Source organism: Diabrotica virgifera, chromosome 6 (assembly GCF_917563875.1).
Source record: "Diabrotica virgifera virgifera chromosome 6, PGI_DIABVI_V3a".
In the NCBI taxonomy this organism is placed as follows: domain Eukaryota; kingdom Metazoa; phylum Arthropoda; class Insecta; order Coleoptera; family Chrysomelidae; genus Diabrotica; species Diabrotica virgifera.
In genome coordinates, this window is record NC_065448.1 from 22,764,359 (window position 1) to 22,782,360 (window position 18,002).

The 18,002-nt window shown below is 33.5% G+C and overlaps 1 protein-coding gene across 1 annotated transcript; it reads right to left on the bottom strand.

Moving 5' to 3' along the window:
• Positions 1-5,465: 5,465 nt before the first annotated feature.
• On the bottom strand, positions 5,466-7,280 carry LOC126887376 (uncharacterized). Its single transcript, XM_050654831.1, has 2 exons — positions 6,387-7,280; positions 5,466-6,284 (listed from the first exon to the last, which is right to left on the bottom strand). Exons 1-2 carry the CDS (start codon positions 7,213-7,215, stop codon positions 5,665-5,667), a joined length of 1,449 nt encoding a protein of 482 aa, XP_050510788.1. The 5' UTR covers positions 7,216-7,280; the 3' UTR covers positions 5,466-5,664.
• Between the last annotated feature and the right edge of the window lie 10,722 nt (positions 7,281-18,002).

Here is an 18,002-nt window from a genome sequence, read left to right on the forward strand (position 1 = left end):
CATCTACACCACTTAAACTGTGGGACTAATGGCTGGTTGCACCAACAGATCTTAAGCTTAAGACGTGCATTAAGCTCAGCTTACGAAACAAACGCTTTGCACCAATGAGTCTTAGATAAATTTTCAGCTTTCCACAATGGACTGCCACGTGGAGTGCTTAGATAAGAATCGAAAGTTATGGTGCAACGTAAGTGAAATTTAAAGCGGCCATATTTATAAGCTGAGCTTGGCTAAGCTAGAGCTTAAGATATGTTAGTGCAACCAGGCATAAAACATGTATATACATCACAGCTCTAAGGAAGGAAAAATGCACATCTGAATAATGGAACCTCTTCACATATTTGATCTCAATGGGATCAGTTATCAGGAACGATATATAAAGAAACACCTGAAACCCTAAAATACGTTATCGATACCTCTTAGTCATTTGCTGCGTCTGGTCCATCTACAATTTCGACAAGAGCTTAGCCACTAAACTCGAACTTCTGGTTCTGGTAAACTCGACTGTACCTGAGACATTAAACTGTGAGTATTTTGTGATTTTCTGCATTATTTGTATGTTCATTATGGGTTTGTATAATGTGTGTTGCATTATGTATTTATGTATAATCGTAGATGATATATCTCTGACTTTCTTAATCCGATATTGTTGGTATATTTTTGTTGTTGACCACTTCTTGTTGTCTTGGCAACTAAAGCCTGCTATTTTTTTACTTATTTACTTACTTTCCGTGTCCGGAACACCAACAACTTTAAATTCTGTGTTTCCAATGGTTGGCCACATAGATGGCCCTGTCATTTGCTATAATTAAGTCTTCTTCTGTGCAGGTATCTCTTATCTCTGTGCGTGATAGTAGATGCCGACTGGTCTGAACCGCGCCACAGTCGCAGGTATCGTCCTCCTGATATCCCCATTTTTTCAGGTTACTAGCACAACGTGAAACGCCGGTTCTTATTCTGTTTAGCGCTTTCCAAGTCGGATACGGTAAATTGTGTCCAGCAGCCATTTTCTCTGAGGGAGAAAAATGTGTCGCCGTAGCTGGCGCTTGCCATAGGTGTATTCGGCGCCTCTCTGGCGCTTCGGGGATGGATCTTGATGTTTTCAGGAAGCTTTTTTGAGATCTTAGTCTACTTGGCTGAGTTTAGTGGTCATATAACTGGTCTTCGGTCCGTTTCCTGCTTTTTTCGTTCTACCTCTGACGTGACCTTCCTCCTGATAGGTGGTGGGGCAATCCCGCTATGGAATATACCTCTTGGGGTATACCGTGTCGGTTTCAGGCAACCCGATATTATACGAACCGTTTCATTTAGAGCCACGTCGACGTTCTTTGCGTGAGCAGATTTTGCCCATACTGGTGCTCCAAACTCCGCGGCCGAAAAACATAATGCTAAGGCAGAAGTGCGGAGAGTGTGTGGTTATGTTCCCCATTTTGTATTAGTTAGCTTGCGTATGATATTATTTCTGGCACTTACTTTCTTCTTGACATCTTGACAGTGGTATCGGTAAGACAGGGTTCTATCCAGACGGACGACAAGGTATTTTGTCGTCTCGTTGTGTTCCAGCATCTGACCACGTCATTTCACCTCCAGCGGCCTTCGGGCATGCTTGTTTCTAAGGTGGAAAGCACATACCTGGGTTTTTGTGGGATTGGGTTTTAGATAGTTTTTATCGTAGTATAGAGCTAAGTCTCCCAGGGCATCTGTCAGTTTTACTTCGACTTCATTGAAGGTTCTTCCCTGAGCTGCCACAGCTGTATAATCAGCGTAAATAAATTGCCTTTTTTGTTGGTGTATGGGTTGGTCGTTAGTGTATATGTTGTATAGAATCGGTGCGAGGACACTTCCCTGCTCCTGTGCGAGGACAAACCTACTGCTCGTAGTAAGCAAAATTATCTCTTTGAGACTTTAAGAACTCCAAAAGTCATTTTAGAAGCTAAACTGCAGTTTCAAGTTTAATCTCTTCTCTCTGTAATGATTTACTGACAGCGTTGAAGAGTTCTAAAATTATTGTCCAAAACTCATTCGTTATGATATGACTGTTTCTGTTTTGACATTTCTTTCAACAAACACTTAGCCTCATGAACTGTTTCAGCTTTCTGATTAGGGTCTTCAGCAAGAGTATAAAGAACAGATTTGAAGGCGTTGTAACCTTTAGACAAAGCTCTTGTTGCATTAGCCCTTGTAGTCCATCGAGTGCTGCTTGTTCCTTTAAGGAAGGTTTAGATCGTGGCGAATGGGATCTCTTAGTTGAGTTTCATTTAAGATTTAATCGTAGCTTCCCAACGGTGAGCGGTGGGTCGAGGCTGAAAAAAAGTTGTACACGGACTAAACAAATCCAAAATACGATATTGCTCCAAAATCCAAAATACGGGTCCAACGCAACTTTTAGGGGCACTTACTCCAACTAAAGCGAGTGTGAGGCATAAAAAATGTAAATTGCAATTTTGTTAATCTTAGATGAATGAGCCTGGAGACCATTGTAATTGCCTGACATGTAACGAAATGCCTTTGTAATGAAGGGGAGGGTAGCGAGGGGGCGCTGACTCATTTCTTGTTCTTACTACTTTTCTAAGAAACTGTGCAGACTGATAGGCAGTACTGTTCCTTCTACCAAACGGCATTCATTAGAGATTTATTCTGACAACACAGGCTTTCTATGTAAATAAAATATGCATTGTAATGTAGTTTTATACGGCCACCATCACTTTTATTGTATTGCGCGATATTTGAAGTTTTCAACATAATATGATTTATAATTATTATTTAAATCTAATTATTTTTTCATTTTGGGCCCTGCGAGGCCACTTTTGAAGCCGAGGCCCCTAGGCAACTGCCTACTTTGCCTGTTGGTTAATCCGGCACTGTTCGTTTTCGTTTTTTTTTTGTGAGGGTCACAAAGATGTTATCACCAGTTGATTGACACCCTCATTATAGAATGGCATCACAACCCAACCTTAAAAAATAACGCAGAAGCTTGTATTCAAAATATGCCATAACGTGCAGAAACTATAATTGCAGCAAAGGGTGGCATCACTAAATATTAAAACTAGTGATTTTTTGGTAAATTGTTTTTCTGAAAAAAAAAAATGGTCTGATTAACAAAACTCATTGGTTAATAACTCACTCTCTTATAAAAAATAAATGCAAGCCTTGAGGCCAATTATTTATTAAAAAAATTAAAAATTCTTTTAGTCCCTAATAATTTGGCTACCCACAGTATTTTTTGTATTTTTAAAATTTAAATAATATTTTTAAAATTGAATAAAGTAATTTTATGATATAATTTTTTTATACATTTTAATAAATTGAAAATGTTTACATTCTGTATAACAGACTCCCCTCGTCGCGTAAATGTATAGAAGCCTCGCTTCAAAAATACATAAAAGGAACTTGTGTGATCTATCAAATAATAATTATTATGTATTAGTCTAAAAATTGAATGCTCTTGGCAGGCAAACAAATTTAGACCTACGCCTATGGCTGGTTTATGTATTTCAAAGAACATGATCCGATGCTGCCATTGATGCATTGAAAACGTTTAAAATTTTATTTCCCCATAACATTTTGCATGGTTCTATGATCCTTGTTATACGAATCGGACAATTTTTTGTGTTGAAATTTTTGTCATTTTGTCAAGGAATGGGATGTCCGCTTATTAATAAATGTACAAAAATTCGACCACTTAAAAAATATTCACTGGATATACATAAATGGTTCTTTTACGGTCATGTCACATTTGAGTACTATGCGTTATAAAATATTATATTATAATATAAAGATATTTGTAGATACTTGTATCAGTATAAACGTATGTAATCTTTATAAGAGCAGAATAAAAGAAAGAGGAGACCAATACCATTCACACATTTTTAGATATTTGAAATTAATCTGGTAAAATATAAAATAACAAATTTATATATCTGTGTATCCAGGCGCGGATCTAGAAATTCATAATAGGGTGGGGGAGCAGACTTACCTCAAATACAGTGGTGCCATAGCTACCGATTTTTCGGTAGATCTACCGAATACCAGTCAAATCTACCGATCTACCTAATTCTCCTTTTTTTCTACCGAAAAATCAAAATTATTAGAAAATTTTTTTTAGCGGATAGATTTGGAAACAGAGTTTAGTGAATTTTCAAGAATTCTTGAATTGCTTTAACTAGCTTGTGACACAATGTGCGAACCAGCCGATACGGATTTACCGATATCAATTTTTTGACCAGTCTTTTGTCCTTTTATATTATGATTTTGGGAGTAAAATGTATCTACGTGAATCTGAATAGTGAATACTGAAGGATTGTGGCTTATTTTGATATAGAAGATAATTCCAAACTAAAAATAGTATTTATATTAAAATCTTAAAACAGGGGAAATTTATTTTGCACCTTTTTAACCTACAGTATTTCGACACAACTCAAGAACATTAAAAATTTTTCTCGTTCTCAATTGCTTCAATATCCGACATTGTTTTGTTTTTAAACGATTATATAAATCATGTTTTTGCCTATAAAACATTCCTTGTAGATTTTAGAGAAAAATGTTTCAAATAAAAATATTCTAGATCTTAATAGTTTCTAATTTGAAATACAGAAACAATTGGAGATAATTGCAAAAAATCCTTATTTTTGCAGTAATTTATAAATGTTAATAACTTATAACTGTTATTTATTATAACAAAAATGTTTAACTTGTTTAAACAATTATACAGCTTTCAAATAAGAATATTTGTGTTTTGAACTTTAATAGGTACACGTGTGGTAAGTTTTTTTAAAAAGTCTACAACAGGAAAAAATATGCAGTTTTATTTTATTATAAATAAATTAATTCCTTTTAACAAAACTAATGACTTTAAACTAACAAAACATAAAGCATCCTTGATATTTAGTATTGCGTTAGTTAGACGGCTCTACTTGAGTTACCTTGGATAAAAAAAAAGGAAGAAACTTGCTCTATAATACCTGGAAAGCCGAGAAAATATTAAGAATTTGATAATAACTCTTCGAAAGTAGAATTTTCATAGAAATGGATATTGGAATAACGCAATTTACTATTTTTGATGGAAATAAGCCACAGTTTTACTTTAAAATTAAATTCATTTGACGATTCGATTTCCCCTTTGGAAATCGTTCTCAAAATACAAAAAAAAATCATTTTTAAGTGAATGTTTGGCTTATTCACAACAAAAATAGCTTCAGAGCAATATTATGGAATAACATTGTTCTGAAGGTATTTTTTGTGGCATCTTATGCAATTTACTATTTTATTTGGAAATAAGCCACAACCTAAGTTTGAAATCAAATTAATTTAACGTTTCGATTTCCATTTCGGAAATCGTTATCAAAAATCTAACAGTGATATCTATTTTCGAAGTGGAAATCGAAACGTTAAATTAATTTAATTTCAAACTTAAGTTGTGGCTTATTTCCAAATAAAATATTAAATTATGAAATAAAGCACCAATCAAAAATTTTATAAATTTTATTTTGTACCTTACACCAATAAGACCCCAGCTTGTAACTATATTACAAAAGATTTATTATCTAAAAAATTATACACAAATCCTTATCTAGAAATAAATACAATTACATGTGAAAATTTTTTGGTATTTTTTGAAATTGCATATTAACAGTTAGTACATTTTGAAATCAAAAATCGTTTAGCTTAACTTCTGATTCCTTTTCTAGCAAAACCTGGTAAAAATCCAATATTTCTCTTAGTTCTTTCAGAATCCTTTTCTTCTTCATCGTCTACTGATCGTTTGCTTCTAATACCTTTTCTCGCGAAACCAGGTAAAAAGCCGATATTTCTCCTTTCTCTGTTACCAGATTCTTCATCTTCTGTATCTTCTAAGTATATGGAACGTCTGCTTCTGATACCTTTCCTTGCAAAGCCAGGCAAGAAACCAATGTTTCTCTTTGCTCTTTCGTTATTTTCTCCTTCTGGTTCTAATTCAGCTGATCGTCTACTCCTTATACCTTTTCTTGCAAATCCAGGTAGGAAGCCAATATTTCTTTTACTTCTTTCATTGTTTTCTTCTTCATCGTCTTCTATCTCAACTGAACGTCTATTTCTGATACCTTTTCTTGCGAAACCAGGTAAAAAGCCAATATTTCTTTTGCTTCTTTCATTGTTTTCTTCTTCTGCGTCATCTAGCTCAGCTGATCGTCTGCTTCGTATCCCTTTTCTAGCAAAACCAGGTAGGAAGCCAATATTTCTTTTGCTTCTTTCATTATTTTCTTCCTCTGTGTCTTCTAACTCTGCTGATCGTCTGCTTCTTATACCTTTTCTTGCAAAACCAGGCAGGAAACCAATATTTCTTTTACTTCTTTCATTGTTTTCTTCTTCTGCGTCATCTAATTCAGCTGATCGTCTGCTTCGTATACCTTTTCTTGCAAATCCAGGTAGGAAGCCAATATTTCTTTTGCTTCTTTCATTGTTTTCTTGTTCTGTGTCTTCTAACTCTGCTGATCTTCTACTTCTAATACCTTTTCTGGCAAAACCTGGTAAAAATCCAATATTTCTCTTGATTCTTCTGAATTCTCGCCTGGCAAAGTTGGGACGGAAGGCGAATGTAGATTCAGCTGCTTCTAAACTATCGTCAGACCTTCTAGCTCTTTCCAAATTTTTTCTGGCAAATTTCGGTAACCAGAATTGTTCAGCTGCTTCTTGGTCTTCTTCCACTGCTCGTTTGGAAATTCTTTCAACGCCTTCATCTGTCGACCTCTTTGATATTTTCTCGCTACCAATCAAACCATAATCAGCTTCTCTAAATAGAGACCTTTTGGATATATGCTCACCACCAGGTAAACCAGGCTCAGCTTCGGTTAACAGAGACCTCTTGGAAATTCGCTCAAAACTAGGTAAAGCAGGATCTGCTTCTCTGAACAAAGATCTTTTGGAGATTCGCTCACCACCAGGTAACGCAGACTCTGCTTCAGTTAACAAAGACCTCTTAGAGATTCGCTCGAAACCAGGCAGAGCAGGATCAGCTTCAGTGAAGAGAGATCGTTTGGATATTCTCTCACCACCAGGTAGTCCAGCATCGGCTTCAGTAAGTAAAGACCTTTTGGATATCTTTTCGCCTCCGGTGAGGCTGGTATCGGCGTCTGTCAGCAGGGATCGTCTCCATCTATCCTCTTCTAACCCCTCGAAGGGGTTACATAAGGATAGTGTTGCCGCACCTGCCACTAGGGCGAGGACGAATAATTTCATTGCACTTTTTCACTGACTTCTATAACAAGTTGATTGTATGAACACTCGTGAACTTGATCGAAATCAACAATATTTTCGTATATATACCAACTTTGGGTGCTAATTGTATTGACGCTCTGGTACAGAAAAATATCCACCAAATTAATAGCGATAATTTATTAAGTAAACAAATTGAAAAATTTGCGTCAAAATTACTTTATTCAATAGTGAAAATCAAGAACAGATTATTAATAACAAAGGAATTTGTTGACTGTAATTAATCAACGCTAAATGGATTATTACTTGCCGAGTGATATTGAAAAATATTTCCTTTTAAGCTTAATAACATCTATCTATCTACAGAAGCTAATAAAAGGTGACAATCTTTAAAATAAATACGTTCTTCGATTAATGTGAATTATTGCATCCTTGTAAATAGAGTTAAAAATATTATTTCTATTTATATACTGGCATTTAAACACACAATGGTCTCCAAATTAAATTTAGAACATAATTCACTGTTGAAACGTGAAAAAACTGTTGTATCGATTAAATAATAATTATATCGGGTAAAGCTAAAGAAAAGTTGGGTAAAAAAAGAAAAATGGAAAAGAATGGATATTAAGTGAAACTTGGAAACTTATCGAGGAAAGACAACAGCAGAAAAAAAATTTTGCAAGCAACGACTGTAGAAGAAAAAGCGAATAGACAACAATAATAAAGCAGTTAAAAGAAACGCAAAAAGAGACAAAAGAAGGTGGGCTGAAAAACTGGGAAAATAAGCAGAAACAGCTGCACAACACAACACAATTAGAGAACCCTACCAAATTATTAGACGACTAACAAAAAATAGGCTTAACAGTTCGAACATTGTAAGATCCAAGACAGATAAATTTCTTTTGCAACAGATTACCAAGTAGAGAGATGGAAAGAGCATTTTCATGTGATGCTAGGTACACCCAGTGATAACGCAGATGAAATTGTCGAAACCCCGCAGATTATAGATTTGCATAAATATGTCTTGCGAATTCCCTTCCAAAACGGTGATAATAATAGCTATCAAATCTCGAAGAAACACCATTGCTGCCATTGTCCCCGAGAATTGACAACATTGCTACCGAAATACTGAAAATTGATCCGCATTTAACTGCTAAACTTTTGCTCCCCAAATACCGAGAGATGTGGGAAACAAATCGCATTCCAACAGGCTGAAAGAAAGGTAACGTTATCAAGCTTTCGAAAAAGGACAACATCACAAAATTGTCATGACCATCATACTGAAAAGATAAACAAACAAAGTTCAATTTAGAGCTAATCAAGCAGCAGACTTTAGACCAGAATCTTTTGCATACACCAGATCAATACTGTGACGGTATAACACAACCTTATATATGGTTTTTGATGATTATGAGCGTGCCTTTGACACCTTGTCTCATGCTACTATGTGGAAAATTTTAGATCTAAAAAGATCCCCCAAAAAATAATTTCCATTATGTAGTCACTGTACACTGAGGCGAAATGCAGGGTGACATAATGTAATCAACAGTGACGAATTTAACGTACTTACTGGAGTCAGACATGGATACGTGCTTTCTCCGTTTCTTTTTAGCATAGTTGTAGAATATGTGGTCTCCAAACTACAGTTCGATACAAGAGGTATACAATGGATGTTAACCACACTCCTAAGCGATCTAGAATATGCCGATGATATAATATGCCTGGGGTGGCCAAACTGTGGTTCGCGAGCCACATGTGGCTCTTTGAAAGATTATTTGTGGCTCTCAATAAATGCACCTGAATTACTTTTAATTTTTGTGTTTTAAAATGACTTAAATTATTGACAACAAAAAATATAAAAGACTGTAACAATAGACTTAAACAAGGAGACCCCTTATCATCGTTGCTATTTAATTTGGTCTTAGAATAGGTAATAAGTAAAATATCATCTGAGCTAACAGGGGGATTTGCAAATCGAGGATAAAACACTATCGTTGGCCTTTGCTAATGATCTACATAGGTGCAGTCGCTCATTCTACAAGAGACATGGGAGAGGTGTTTTCACAACTAGTGGAAGAAACAGGTAGAAAGAACGAAAAACATGAAAGTAACCAAAAATCCGAGACCAAGAGTTAGGCGGAACATAACTATTAATGACCACAACTTGTAAAAGAGTTTAAATATCTAGGGGCAGTTTTCACAGATGACAACCACATATAAAAAGAGATCTCAGAAAGAATAACTGCGTGGAACAGAGCATCATACTCCCTATCATCATTATTAAGATCTAAGATGCTAAAAAGGCAATCTAAATTAAGAGTGTATGTCAATTATTCGTCCAATTGTTACATATGGGAGTGAAACATAGACTCTACATCAGCGAGAAAAAAGTAAGCTGCTGGTATTTGAAAGGAAAGTTCTCAGAATGATATTTGACCCTCAAAGAGATGAATTGACAGAAGAGTGGAGAAGGCACCGCAAAGCTGAATTGGTGACTGTATGGTACTGAAAACATCGTAAGAGATATAAAAACTAAGAAGATGGGCAGGTCATGTGGTAAGATCAGAGGAAGACAGTGTGTGAAAGACAGTGCTTTTTGAGAGACGGTAGAAGATCAGTAGGCCGTCCCAGAAAAAGATGGAAACATGATGAAGAATTGAAAAGTATTCTGAATTAGTAAAAGCTGCTTCTAGAATTATTTGCATATTTGAAACAACGATGTGAACCATTTTACACTTTTTAAATAATTGCTTAATTGCGGCTCGCGAAAAATTTCAAATTTTGGAAAATGTCTCGATTATCAAGGAGCTTGTCCACCCCTGTAATAAGCCTTTCAGTACAAAAGTTTCAAGATATGGCTGACCCATAATTGTAAACACTTTTCACTAAAGCCAATAAAATATGATTAAAAATAAATATTAATAAAACCAAATACACGAGAATAAATGCAAAAAACAACATACTATTTACTATTAACAACATGCAGATTGAAAATGTGGAAACTTTTACGTATCTTGGAAGTGTCATAACAGAAAGCAGAGTTACAGAAGACGATATTCGTATGAGAAAACGAAAAGCTCAACAAGCATTCTCAACCCTGTTTGGAGGCCTGGCCAGTATACTACAGGGTGATTGATTAGTGGAGCAAAGCTCAATAGATCCGCTATAGTAATAGATAGCAATAAAAGTTAATAACAAAAATTTTAGCCACCTTTGAGATTCACATTACAAAATTAGTTAGAATGTAACAGGGTGTTCGATAACACAGTGGCAGACCAAACTTTTGTTTTTTTTTTAATAGAACACCCTATATTTTATTTTAAATTCGAAATCCTGTTAACTTCTCCATCACAAAAATATAAAGGTTTGTTATGTTATACAGGTTATTTACAAAGTTATAACCAATTTTATATGAAAATCGTAACAAGTTCAACTCCCTGTATAAATAAAAATTAGCAGAACAGCAATGGTTTGTTAATGCCATATTTTTTACGTATTGTCAAAATGTTCAAGAATGACTGATATTGCTAATTTTCAGTCAATATTTCAGTCAATTATATCAAATACAGGGTGAGTCAAAACGCAAGTACATTATTTTCTCAGTAATTTTAAATGGAACACCTTGTATTTTATATCACTATTGAAAAGTACCATTACCGTACTTTAATTTTTAGATAAAATTCCCTATGTCTAAATTTATTAGTTTTCGAGATAATCACCCAAATCACCAGAATTTAATAAACTGGACTGATTTTTTTGGGGTTACGTTAATAATGAAGTTTATAAAATACCTCCAACAACAAGGGATGAGATGAAAAATAGAATACTATAGAATACTACTGTATTTCGATGTGTTAATTCCCTTATGCTTCGTAGAGTAAGTAGCTCATTCAATGATCGTTTTTAGGCGTGCATAAATGTGTTAGGAGGTAATTTTGAACACCTTTTTATTTTGAATATTTTATTAGAAGTAGCGTCTAATTTTTTCAAACATGTTTTTTTGCAAAATATTATTGTGTTTTCAATTTATCAATCAAAAGCAAAATAAAAATTAAATTAATTTTTTTTTTTAAATAACGCGGGCACATAAATTTGATACACCCTGTATATTGAGCTGTAAATATTTATTAGAATTTAGTTTGGATATAAGTAGATTTTTCTTTTAGTGAGCTTTCCGATGAACCATTAAAGACTTTTGTGAATAATTAAAGTGAAAAGGACAATGTATTTAGTTTTAAAATGAAAAAGATTGTATTATGGGAACTATAGAATCCACAGGTAGATGGTAATTATCAATTTCGAGAAGAGTGGTTTTTAAAAGAAAGTTTGGAATTTTAATATTTGTTTCAACCCGAGTAAATGTTGTAGAGTTTCCCCGAAAGTAATTAAGGATGGTCGGAATAATTTTGAAAATGACTGTTTTGTTTTGTCGAATGGAAAAGTCGATGTTTCTGATTCTTGGCAATGTGGAAGGGGAAAAGTGGATTGGATGATTGAGAGAGTTTGAAAAGGAAGTCATTATGTTATTTGGCAGCGCTGAGGAGCGGTCGACGTTTTTGGTGGATAAGTAGTTAGCAAGTACAAGTGGTTTGTTTGATAGTGGAGAATAGTGTTGAAAAGTGGAACGAGAGACAGATCAAATTGAGACGAAATACCTCTTTGATTCTGTATTATTGTGAGAAGGAGAGCAGAGAATTTTTGGAGTTTTGTTTGAATCGAGTACGTGTCAAAAGAGGTCCGGCTTGTTGGAGAATTGGTGCTGGTATGCTGATAGTTTTGAAGCTGGAGAACGGAGAGGGCTTTGATGAGTAGCCTTTAACATAGTCAACGAGGGAGAGCTGTTTTGGGTCACGAGAAGACATCAGAGTGAGTGAAGCAAAAGGTCAGTCAACTTATGTGAAACATATTTTATTTTCGGAAACTAAATTTTTGAGTAAAAAGCATATGAATTAAAATTCCAATATTTCTAAAAGTATAGCTAATCTTGCGAATACATAAATTTGTTTTGTTTAGTTTGTTTTACCAAAGTCATCGGGAACAAACCGATAAATTGTTTTTTTTTTAACTATAATAAATTTAAGTGGTAAAAATTTCATTCGGACATCTGTGTCCACAGGTTTTAGATTTGATAGATTTTAGAGTATTGATTTTGATAAATAAAAGACAATTCTGTATTTTTATTTTAATATTTTGCTTTATTTCTTTTCCCTATTTTATCCCGATTAGGATCAACTAAGAGATACTGAACTCACGAGAGAAGATAAGTATAACGTGAGAAAATTGAGATTTTTTTTAATATTATAAAAAGGCACCCTGAGATTTTTTTTTCATTTTTATGTATGACTTGCGACAATTAAATAATTAAGCAAATAAATAATAATTAATATAAAATTAATAAGAAGCAGATCATAACAATATATTACCGATAAATTATGTTTCGTTCTTTATTTGTTACATTTACATACAAAAGTAGTGTTTAATTGTCTTCACAAAATGTTGTATTTTGTGTTTGTGTGCTTTTTTGTAAAAATTACTAATTTTCTTTGTTTATTTGTTGCATTTACATAAAAAAGTACCAAGTTTTTAATTGTTTCAAAAATGTTGCATGTTGTGGTTGGTTTTTTTTTGTAAAATGTATTACTAATAAACTATTTTTATTTCTTTATTTGCTAGATTGTTACATTTATTGCGGATTGATAATCAGTAATCGTCAATTGTCAATTCAGTCATAGCTTACTTAAAATTTAGATAAATTAAACACCTAAATAATTTGCTCTGAAAAATGAAAAAATCTCGAAAACTAAGAAATTTGGACAAAGTACGGTAATGTTACTCTTCAATAATGATATAAAATACAGGGTATTTTATTTAACATGACTGAGAAAATAATGTACTTGAGTTTTGACTCACCCTGTATTTGATATAAAGAAAATTAGCAATATCAATAACTATTGAAAATTCTGACAATAAATAAAAAATATGGCATGAATAAACCATTGCTGTTGAGCTTATTTTTATTTATACATGGAGTTGAACTTTTTACGATTTTCATACAAAATTGGTTATACCTTTGTAAATACCCTGTATAACATAACAAACCTTTATATTTTTGTGAAGGAAAAGTTGACAGAATTTAGAATATAAAATAAAATATAGGGTGTTCCATTAAAAAAAAACAAAAGTTTGGTCTGCCACTGTGTTATCGAACACCCTGTAACATTCTAACTAATTTTGTAATGTGGAGCTCAAAGGTGGCTAAAATTTTTGTTATTAACTTTTATTTCTATTTATTATTATAGCGGAGCTATTGAGCTTTACCCTACTAATCAATCACCCTGTTTGTATAAAGACAGAAATCCGAATATTCCAGTCAAATGCCATGTCTGTTCTACTCTACTGATGTGAAACATGGAAAGCGACAACAACTTTTACAGACAAACTGCAGGTATTTTTTAACAAATGACTACGAAAAATTGTTCGTATTTTCTGGCCTAACATCATCAGAAACGATTATACGCTACACCTGACTGAACAAAAGATGTTAGAAATGAAATAAAAGCCAGAAGTGGGGTTCGATCGATAGCTCCATTATTGAAAAGACTGCAGTACTTCCAGTAGCAACTCTGCAACCGGAAGTCCAATTATAAATTTCTCATCTCTAATACTATCCTTGGGTTATAAGCTCTCATTTGAAACCTCATTTGTCATTCTATCGGTTTTAATAACGGAGGAGTAATATTTGAGGACAGACAGACGGACGAATAGACACAAATGGAACCGGAAGTATATATTAGTTCTCGTCTTACTAAGGTGCGTCGAATAATATATCGGTTGTACTGTTTCGGCGACTTTAAAACAGTACTTCCGGTTGCATCCCTAAAAGAGGAATTCCTAGGTCAAATTTCTCACCTTTAATATAATAATAATAATAATAATAAAATTTATTACACTTAAATACATAAACTTTACAACAAAAGAAATGTAAAAAGCCAGTCGAAGATAGAAGTTTCAAATTATGACATACATAAAAGTAAAAAACAATAATTAGCAAGTGCACTACTTACATAAGTTTATATAGGTACATTTAGATATGTTAGTTCCATGTACTATTCATAAAATCGTTTGTTGTATACGGTTCTAATTTGCACAAAAAGCTTACAATTTCCCTTTTTATCATGGAGATATCATCAGATATCTTCAAGTGTAGAGGCAGGTGGTTGTAGAATTGTATACCTGCATATAAAGCTCCTTTTTCCAGTAATGTGAGCCTATGGTAAGGAATATTGTAGTTGAACTTGTTTCTGGTATCAAAGTTGTGAGATATGTTAAATGGCTGAAAGTACTGCTTGTTGGTATATACAAGTTTGAGACACTCGTATATATATAGAGCTGGTATAGTTAGTAACTTTAGCGATTTGAAATGGCTCCTACATGATTCAGAGTATTTTAACTGCTTCATGACGCGTCCTGCTTTTTTTTGTATTATAAAAACTTCGTTAAAAGAACTACTACCTCCCCATACTATGATATTATATCGAGCTCTCGAATAAAAATTAGAAAAATAAAATGACTTTACTACATTGATGTTAACATTTTTTACAAGAATTCTCAAACCATAGCAAGCTCGGCTTAGTTCTTTGCATAGATTCTCGATATGATATGTGAAATCTAAGTTTTGGTCAATCCAAACCCCTAAGCATTTGACATACTCAGAAAAGGGTATCAAATGTTGATTTAGGTTAATATTGTCAGGTGTGTCTGGACCTCGGTTTGTTTTAAAGAATACAGCTTAAGTCTTATCAGGATTTAAAACTAGTCTTGAATTCAAAAACCAGTTTTCTACTTCTGACATCAAATAGTTACCTGCCAGAACTAGTTCAGGTAAATTTCGGGCAGAAACCAACAGTGTACTGTCATCTGCATAGTTAATAATTAATTCCTTAGTTTTAGCAACTGATGCCAAATCATTTAAGTAGATAATAAATATTAGCGGTCCCAAAACACTTCCCTGTGGAACACCCCTAGACACTGCCAGAGGCTCTGACCGCCCATCCTTGGATAATAAGCTTTCATTTGATACCTCATTTGTCCTTCTATATAGTCTAATGACGGAGGAGTTGTGTTTACAAAGTCTCTGGGACAGACAGACATGGATAATTCAAGATTATCACAGGGAATATAACTGGCTGTATACCATAAATCACAAAAAATAAAAAACATTATCTTGTAAAAGTTATATTTAAATTCCTTAAAATGGGTTATATCACAACAGAACGTTTTCGGAATCAATATTCCATCATCAGTGTTGTCACAGGTTGTTTTAAAATTGTTAAGGTTGCATTATATTATAAAATTTTTTAAATGATGTTAAAAATACTTCTAGATTAACTCCTGGCATCACATGACATCAACCATATGGATGGAATATCTAAACATAACATAACATAACATAACATCATAACATTTAGATGTCAACTAAATTCTGCCATGTAAGGTCCTACCTTTAAATATTCCATCCAACATGGTTGATCCATGTGATGCCAGAGGTTAATCGGTGAAATATTTTTAACATCCTTTAAAAATTTTATAATATAATATAATGTAACCTTAACAATTTTAAAACAACTTAAGGGTTTTTACCCGCATATTTTGGTGGTTTTAAACATGTAAACTTGTAATAGCACTGATGATGGAATATTGATTCCGAAAGCGTTCTCTTGTGATCCCTTTTTAGGGATTTTAAATATACGTTTTACAAAATAAGGTTTTTTATTTTTTGATAATTCAAGCTTTTCACATTTTTTTTTTCAAAATAGATGAAAACACAATTGCTCCTTTTGTTATGAAGGTGTTCAATAATAAAATTATATCAATAGTTCAATTTCAGACAAATAAGTAATATTCTATTTTGACTTTCTTTTTCTTGTTTAGAAACTTTATTTAATTCGGTCCTGCATTTCTACAGTTAAAAAGTTGTTTAAATTCGTATCGAAAAGACATTAGATTCGTTTGAGGCAATAAAATGCAGCTAGACAGTAAAAATTCAACAATTTGCTCCACCCCTTCATCTGAAGGGTTGTTCCGCAAAGGGTACATTTTGGTTACCCTCAAAGTTTCGTCTTAAGTATCTGCTGTGACAATAAAAACTGTCACAAACATAAAAATGTATGAAATAAGTTCAAAAGTGGAGCGAAAATTACAGTTTTATATTAGAACATTCCACATTCCACAAGGCGATTTAAACTTGGTCAAATTTTAAAGAAGTCAGCAATTAACATTAACGGATTAATAGAAATTCAGAGATACCTATATTATCATTTCCAATTCACTACATAAACAGACAAAAATTAAAATTCGATATTAGTCCGAGAGTACAATATCACCCTCAGAATTTCAACTCAAAATATGTCTATTTGCGTACCTACAAGATCGAGGCCAAATATGTCACTTGTCAAATTGGCTGAAATAAACGCCAATTAATTAAGAACTTCAGGCACAACATAAAGAGGGAAATTTCTCTTTATACTGTGCTACAGGTTAATAATCTTTTCTGGAAACGATTTCCCTATCGGAGATCTACACATCAAAAAGAATGTAAAATGTAATTTGTATTAAAATCAATAATTGTGGTTTAATCACGTATAAATGCAATATACAACACTTAAATGGGCAAAATAGAAGGGAACTTTAGAGATTGCATTTTTTGTAATAACTGTGTTTTGGGGATATAACTTTAGCTATAATAAAAATTAGTAATCACAGCATTATTCTGGTGGTAGTGTTTAAATTTTTTGGTAATACATATAAGTACCACTAAGCGTACCCAGAGAAAAAGTATTAGGTTGTACATATATGTACCATTTCCAAGATAAACGACTTACACTTTAAGCGATCATTAGAATACAAATTGTTATAAATATCAAGCTTAGAATCCAATGTTTAACCATAATAATGATGAAAAGACGCAAAATCATCATCATCAGTGGCGTAACAGATCTTTGAAAAGACGCAAAATACTTGAGATTATTCCTTGACTTGGCTCGACCAATTCTAATTGATGGGCCAAGTTTAGAGCGCCCTGAATAGAAACCAAATAGTTCTGATGCTAATAAAGACCCAAATTTTAAATGTCACAATTGCTTTTTCTTTGAACAGGATTATCGTACCGTGTGTTATAATAGATATATGTAAATTGACTAGGTATTTTACTGACTATTTCACTCATCTTAAAATTTTCACATAATCTGACCAATCACAAACCAAAGACAGCTTGTGTTATCGCGAAAACACCAACTGTCTTTCAATTCTGATTGGTCTATCAGCTTCGTGTTTTCAACGACGTAACCATGGATACCGATCGCAAAGCAAAGTTTGACGTTTGCCAAAAAAATTATTGTAGCTGTATACGTCAAAATGAGTCGTTTCGGTGGTACTTCAAACGAAGTTATAAACCAAAACATTGAAGAAAATATACCGAGTAACACAAGAAAATCTAAATCTTATAGGGGAATGGGGGGCATGACGGGGTCTCGAGGTAAGACGGGGTACCGCACACAAACAAGAAACTACACGTTGGTGAATAGCATGCAGTAACTCAATAGGAAGAGTCATTCGACTAACGGTCCCTGCAAGAGAAACCGTGAATGAGAGTGCAAGCGTTTTTTGTTTACAAACGGAAAACTGTTTTAGCGATCTGTTGATCTAATTTTGTGCAAGGACAACCATCGTTATTTTAAGGTAATTATGATCACCTCATTAATGTCTTTTTTATCGTTGTTTACTAGTATTCTTATTTTGATAATGGCATATTG